Source organism: Scylla paramamosain, chromosome 22 (genome assembly GCF_035594125.1).
Source record: "Scylla paramamosain isolate STU-SP2022 chromosome 22, ASM3559412v1, whole genome shotgun sequence".
NCBI lineage: Eukaryota > Metazoa > Arthropoda > Malacostraca > Decapoda > Portunidae > Scylla > Scylla paramamosain.
Genome location: NC_087172.1, coordinates 19,149,930 through 19,157,429, shown reverse-complemented (window position 1 = coordinate 19,157,429; position 7,500 = coordinate 19,149,930). Strand labels below are relative to the sequence as shown.

Genomic DNA, 7,500 nt, shown 5'->3' with positions numbered 1-7,500 from the left:
GACAGAAAGAGACAGACAGACAGACAGACAGACGGAAAGGCAGACAGACAGAGAGAAAGACAGATACATGAAAAAACTAATTAAAAAAAAATATAGATAGTAAATAGAACAGACAAGTAAAAAGCAAAGTAATAGCATTGATGTCAAGGCAAAAATGCAAATCAACTTTTTAACTTGCACAATAAACTGTTACAAGAGAGGAAAAAAGAAAGAAAAAAAAAACATAGGCCTTGATTCACACACACACACACACACACACACACACACGCACATACACACACACACACACACACACACACACACACGGTCTCTGATTGCATGCAAGCTGTCAATGATTGCAAATTTGCTTCACAAACTACAAGCAACATCCTGTCAAGAGGAGGAGGAGGAGGAGGAGGAGGAGGAGGAGGAGGAGGAGGGGAGAGTGCAAGAGAGGAGGAAAGTGATGGTACTTGAGGGAAAGGCGAAGAGATGGAGAGAAGATGCAGCAGCAGGAGGAGGAGCAGGAAGAGGGGGAGGGAGAGGAGGAGGAGGAGGAGGAGTGGGAAGAGTGGCAGGAGGAGGAGAGAGTGGAGTGTGAGGAAAGAGGAGAAGGAAACTGAAGGTACTTGAGGGAAAACCAGGGAGATGGATGGAGAGAAGATGCACGAGAAAGAGGAGGAGGAGGAGGAGGAGGAGGAGGAGGAGGAGGAGGAGGAGGAAAGTAGTGAGGGGGAAGGAGTAACGCACCATGAAAATTGAGATTAATGAGATAAAAGTCTTAATGAGTCGAGACATGAGGAAGGAAATGGTGGTGATAGTAGTAGTAGTAGTAGTAGTAGTAGTAGTAGTAAAAGAGGTACAGCAAACATACATACACACACACACCTACTAACCTACATACATACATACACATATACCTATCTACAATCTACATACATACATACATACATACATACATACATACATACATACATACATACACACACAAGGACATAATCACGTACATCACCAAACAGTGCATCAAAACACTATAATTTCAGTCAATGACACTTTCATTTATCCTCTCAAACACCTCATCTCTCTCTCTCTCTCTCTCTCTCTCTCTCTCTCTCTCTCTCTCTCTCTCTCTCTCTCTCTCTCTAGCTATGCAATTTTCCCTCACCAACATCATCCCTCTCTTCTTCCTCCTCCTCCTCTCCATACCACTCATTACACTACAACCACCACCACCACCACCACCACCACCTCCTTCTCCTCCTCCTCCTCCCTTCACGGCCCAGTAACTAAGACACATTACGAGTTACCCGGACCTTAATTAAGTAGGTAAGGAGTCCCCCCTCTCCCTCTATCAGCCACCCCCTTCCCTTACCTTACCTTACTTCACCTGAGCTGCAGTGTTCAATGAGTGACTAACCTGGCTTGAGTGAAAGATTTCCCCTCAGCATAGATCTGTAAAAGGGAAAGGAAAATGGATGAAGATAGTAAGAGGAACGCTGGATAAGAATAGTAAAATAAATATATATAAAGGATCCACTAAATTGACGGTTCCTAAAGAAAGGTGAAAAAAAAAACGTATAATATTTATATATAATGAAAATTTGAGGATAAGTGTCTTGAAAGATAGATTTGTTATTATTATTACTTATTTATTTACTTATTTATTTATTTATTTACTGATTTTTTTTTTTAGGGACACTGGTCAAGGTTAATGATATATGTATATGGAAAAAAAAAAAAGCCCTCTAATGTAGCACTCCCTGAAAAATACAATTCAAGCCGTAGGAAGTGAGAGGGGGTAGAAGGAGGGGAAATACACAAGCAGGCAGGGAGTTCCAGAGTTTACCAGTGAAAGGGATGAACGATTGAGAATACTGGTTTGGTTTACTCTTGCATTAGGGAGATTAAAAAAAGAAAAAAACAATCTTGCGTGGCACAGAAATATTAAATTGCAGGAAAATACTAGTGATGTTAAAATGAAAGGTATAAGTAAAAAAAAATAATAATAACATACAATTCAAATTGAAAAGAATCAAAGAAAATGAAAGCTGAAAACTACAAATTAAGCAGGCTGGGATTTGAAAGTACTAGTGGATGAAGACAGCGAAGGATAAGGGATAAAGATAGAGAAAATAAAACAAAAAAAAAAGTAAGGAACAAGAGGGTAAGAGATAAAGGGAAAAAAATGAAGAGGTAAAGAAGATTAAGAAAGCGAAGGGCGAGATAATGAAAGGGGGGGATGAGATTAAAGAGGAAGAAGGTCTAAAAAGATAATGGATAAAGACAGGGAAAGGTAAAATAATGAAAGGAAGGATGAGACACGACATGAAAAGAAAAAACAAAGATGAATAAAGATAGTGAAAGGTAAGATAATGAAAGAAAGATGAGAGATGGGAGTAAAAAGAAAAAAAATGATAAAAAAAAGATGAATAAAGACAAAGGTAAGATAATGAAGGAAGAGTGAGAGATAAGATTAATAAGAAGGAAAAGATGAATAAATAATGAAAACTAAAACCTGTGAGAGAGAGAGAGAGAGAGAGAGAGAGAGAGAGAGAGAGAGAGAGAGAGAGAGAGAGAGAGAGAGAGAGAGAGAGAGAGAGAGAGAGAGAGATAAAAGAGATATAGGAGAGGGAGGAACATTGTAATTCTTGGTGTAAGGAAGAAAAACAGACTCGGCAGAGAGAGAGAGAGAGAGAGAGAGAGAGAGAGAGAGAGAGAGAGAGAGAGAGAGAGAGAGAGAGAGAGAGAGAGAGAGAGAGAGAGAGAGAGAGAGAGAGGGGGGAAGGGGGGAAAGCAGAAACCAAGCAAACAAGGCTGATATGGAAGAGAAACAGGAGGAGGAGGAGGAGGAAGAGGAGGAGGAGGAGGAGGAGGAGGAGGAAAACAGGGAAAGAAAGACGAAAGAAGGGAAAAATCAATAGATGATTACAACACCATCGCTAGCATCACAACCACCACCACCACCACCACCACTACCCATCACCACCACTACCATCACCACCACCACCACCACCACCACCACCAATATCAGGGACATTTCTAGGGCGTCCTGTACCTGAACAAAACAAGACGGAGGAAATTACTTTAGAAGGCACGGCTTCATCAGAGAGAGAGAGAGAGAGAGAGAGAGAGAGAGAGAGAGAGAGAGAGAGAGAGAGAGAGAGAGAGAGAGAGAGAGAGAGAGAGAGAGAGAGAAAGGATATGAGTCTTCTAGAGTATAGTATTTTGAGATGCTTCTGTACTGTACGTTCTCTCTCTCTCTCTCTCTCTCTCTCTCTCTCTCTCTCTCTCTCTCTCTCTCTCTCTCAATGATACCTGTCACAAACATACCCAAGTTACTACTACTACTACTACTACTACTACTACTACTGTTACTATTGCTACTAAACAAGCCACATTTCGCCTATCAAATTACCAAGAGCTGCTCACAAAATAAATATATTAGCTTGATGTGTAAATTCAATAAAAAATCAATGATAAAAAACAAAAGTGAAAAAGAAAGTAAGAGAAAAAAGTAGAGGAGACAGGAAATTCAGTGATTGAGTGTTGTTACGTGCGAGAGAGAGAGAGAGAGAGAGAGAGAGAGAGAGAGAGAGAGAGAGAGAGAGAGAGAGAGAGAGAGAGTCTTCCGTTCCTGGAAGTTCTCAAGTGTGTGTGTGTGTGTGTGTGTGTGTGTGTGTGTGTGTGTGTGTGTGTGTGTGTGTGTGTGTGTGTGTGTGTGTGTGTGTGTGTGTGTGTGTGTGTGTTAGCAATATATATCCGATAGAAGAAGAAGAAGGAGAAGAAGAAGAAGAAGAAGAAGAAGAAGAAGAAGAAGAAGAAGAAGAAGAAGAAGAAGAAGAAGAAACAACAACAACAACAACAACAACAACAACAACAACAACAACAACAACAACAACAACAACAACAAACAACAACAACATCATCATCAACAACAACAACAAAATAACAATAAATAAATAACAAAACACCTATAAAAAACTATAACACCAGTAGTAGTAGTAGTAGTAGTAGTAGTAGTAGTAGTAGTAACAGAGAATCAACAGCAGTAGTAACACTGGTAATAGCAGCAGTAACGGACATCATCAGTGGTAGTAGTAGTAGTAGTAGTAGTAGTAGTAGTAGTAGTAGTAGTAGTAGTAGTAGTAGTAGTAGTAGTAGTAATAGCAGCAATAGTAATAGACAGCACCAGCACCAGCACCAGCAGCAGCAGTAGTAGTAGTAGTAGTAGTAATAGTCATCTAAATCCTCCAGTTTACCGTGGTCTTTGTGGCCCTTCCAATAGGCAAGCCTGGTGCCCGTTTTCTACGTTGCCCTCAATGGCTGACTCCATCATATTGCACTTAATCCCCTCTCTCGTCCCTGCGCGCTCGCCCACTCTTTCTCCAGGCCGTATTGTGTGCTCTGCTAAGCCCTGCTCTCATAATCTCCCTCTCTCCATGCCCTTCCTTCATTCTTTCTCCTCCTCCTCTTCCTCCTCCTGCACCTCCTCCTCTCCCATCCCCCTCCTATCTCTCATTAGTTTTCTTGCTTTCCTCTCATAATATCCTCTCTCTCTCTCTCTCTCTCTCTCTCTCTCTCTCTCTCTCTCTCTCTCTCTCTCTCTCTCTCTCTCTCTCTCTCTCTCTCTCTCTCCCTTTCATTCTTTCTCCACCTCTTCCCCCTTATTTAGTTTTCTTGCTTTCTTGTCATAATCTCCCTTTCCCTCTCGTTCTTTCTTCCTACCTTTCTTTCATTCCTTCTCCTCCTCCTCCTTTTCCTCCTATCTCTCGTCATTCGTGTTCTTTCTTATGTCTTATTTTCTTGGTTCCATTCTGTTTCCTCGTTATCTCTCTTCCTGTCCTTCTATTCCTTATTTCTTTCTCACGTTCTCTCCTATTTATCATCATTCACGACTTGTCTATTCTTGCTGTCTCACTCTTTCTCTTTTCATCATCTCCTTTTTTTCTTCTTCTATTCTATATTACTCAATTCTTCTCTCTTTTTCTCCTACCATAATCATTCGCGGCCTGTCTGTATGTCTGTCTGTTCTTATCCTTTACTTTCGTCTCTTTCCTTTCTCTTGCTTCTCCTCTTTCTCTTTCTCCTCTTCTTTTTCTCTCGCCTTCAGTACAGAATTATATTATAAGTTATTACCTTCGTTTGCCTTCAGTTTATTAGAATAGAAGGCGGCCGTTCTCTCTGGTTAGCTCGGAGAAAATGGAGATAGGTGGCCCGCGTTTTCCAAGGGGGGACGATTCTAATTTTGCTTTTCACGAATTTTCCGAGCGTTTTGTCCCTTACGAAAAGTGGTCTTACGCTTTTTTTCATCTTTTCCTTCCTCTCTTTCTCTTTTCTTTTCATCCAATCTCTCATTTAATTTTTCTTTTTATCCCTTTCACTATTCATTCGGAGTGCGTGTCGTCTCTCTCTCTCTCTCTCTCTCTCTCTCTCTCTCTCTCTCTCTCTCTCTCTCTCTCTCTCTCTCTCTCTCTCTCTCTCTCTTCTTATTTAATTAGTGGGTTTAATCTTCTTAAATATTATTTAAGTAATTTTAACTTTCTCTCTCTCTCTCTCTCTCTCTCTCTCTCTCTCTCTCTCTCTCTCTCTCTCTCTCTCTCTCTCTCTCTCTCTCTCTCTCTCACATGTCAACATCCTTAACACGATGCAGTCTTTTCCATCTTTCCTTTCCCCTCCCCCTTCCCTCTCTTCCCCTTCCTCATTTCCTCCTTCTCCTCCCCCTCCTCCTCCTCCTCCTCCTCCATCTAACTAGCGTAGACCGGGTCAGTACTTGCATCAGCTCCCGTCCGTCCCCCCACCCCTCTCTCTCTCTCTCTCTCTCTCTCTCTCTCTCTCTCTCTCTCTCTCTCTCTCTCTCTCTCTCTATCATGCTGGCCTCTCATTACGCTCTCACATCCCTTTCATTATACACATTCACCGGCAAAATATTTATATAAAAAAGAGGAACCAGAATATTCTCTCTCTCTCTCTCTCTCTCTCTCTCTCTCTCTCTCTCTCTCTCTCTCTCTCTCTCTCTCTCTCTCTCTCTCTCTCTCTCTCGTTCTATCCCTTACATACCCTGTCTTCCCCTCCTCACCAGTCATTGGTAGACCTCACCCACCAGTCAGTAGTAGACCTACCTCGTGCCAACATCGGTGAGTGCTCCCTGACTACGGATCCAGCCATATCCAGCCTCACCCAGCGCCGCATCACTACGCATGCCAGAACACCCCACCTCAGTCATCACGCTAAGTAGTTTTTATATTAGATTCATTGTCTCTTGTTTTGAGTCACTTTACATAGTTACTTGGAACACAGTTACACACACACACACGCCCACAATGATACACCCCCTTGTCACTAATATTTCTCGGTTGTCTGTAATTTACATATTTGTTTTTGTTCATTTGTGGGATTTATGTAGAGTTTTATCTTTGTATCAATCAATGTATTAAGTTTTTTTTTTTCCCGATACAGAAGACACATACAGCATATAATTTAATTCCCCAGGGGACTTAATTCTGACCATACGTGACCTTTTTCACCTGACACAACCTCATCCATCTGTCGTTAAGTCGTTTTTAATTTCCACTGAATATGGTTAAGGCTGTAATTACTTCTAGCTGCCTCATCCGTCATTGCCTCTACTGCCCAAAGTGTAATCCTATCAGGAATTCATAATGCCATCTGCACTTGATGTTTGTAATTCGTGTGTGGAGAGATTCGCGAAACAGTACTTAGGAATCTGAAAAAATACCTGTAGGGTGTGCGTGATGAAGGCTCATATCAAGAAACATGAAGACAGCGCTCAGGCCATTTAAAGCTTCATCGCATCCGCCTACGCTTCCTCTCTCTTCCTCCTCCCCTTCCTTCCCCCCTTCTCAGTCTACTTCCGCTTTTCTCTCTCGCCCTCTTCCTCCCACTCCCTTTCCCTCCCCTTCCCTCCATTTCTTCCTCCTCGACTCCCTCCCCCTCCTCCCTCCCGCCCTCCTCCTCCTCCTCCTCCTCCTCCTCCTCCTCCTCCTCCTCCTCCTCCTCCTCCTCCTCCTCCTCATCCTCCTCCTCCTCCTCTCTTCCCTCCTCCTTCTCCTCCCTTCCCTCCTCCTCCTTCCCTCTCCACCACCACTTACCACCACCACCATCACCACCTCTTCCTCCTCCTCCTCCTTCTCCTCCTCCTCCTCCTCCTCCTCCTCCTGCTCCTCCTCCATATATTCGTTTCCTCTGTATTCCTCCTTCTCCTCCTCCTCCTCCTCAACCGCCATTACTGTCAGGAATGGCGTTAGGCATGCAGTGGGAAAAAAAAAAAGTCAACTGCCTTTAACAACTTACAACCGCTTTGAGATACTTGACATTTTAAGAATAAAAAACGAGGTCACCAAGCTGACCGGTGACCCTGATCCGTGAACAGTTTGTCGAATTCTGTGGTCGTTCCCCAAACCATCGTAAAAGGCATTGCATTCCCGGAGGAGCCCCTGATGATGTCACAGACACCTGTGACGACATCATACATGACGCAAATCAGAAAACGCTTTTCTTCAT

The 7,500-nt window shown here is 42.7% G+C and overlaps 1 protein-coding gene across 2 annotated transcripts in view; it reads right to left on the bottom strand.

Annotated features, from left to right (window-relative positions):
- LOC135111739 (uncharacterized) overlaps positions 1 to 7,500 on the bottom strand; it is a 232,388-nt gene that overhangs the window by 159,201 nt on the left and 65,687 nt on the right. For both annotated transcript variants that reach the window (XM_064025414.1, XM_064025413.1), the window contains exon 2: positions 1,397 to 1,431. In XM_064025414.1, coding sequence (XP_063881484.1) covers positions 1,397 to 1,427 — 31 coding nt within the window. In that variant the 5' untranslated portion in view covers positions 1,428 to 1,431. The remainder of the gene's footprint in view (positions 1 to 1,396; positions 1,432 to 7,500) is intronic.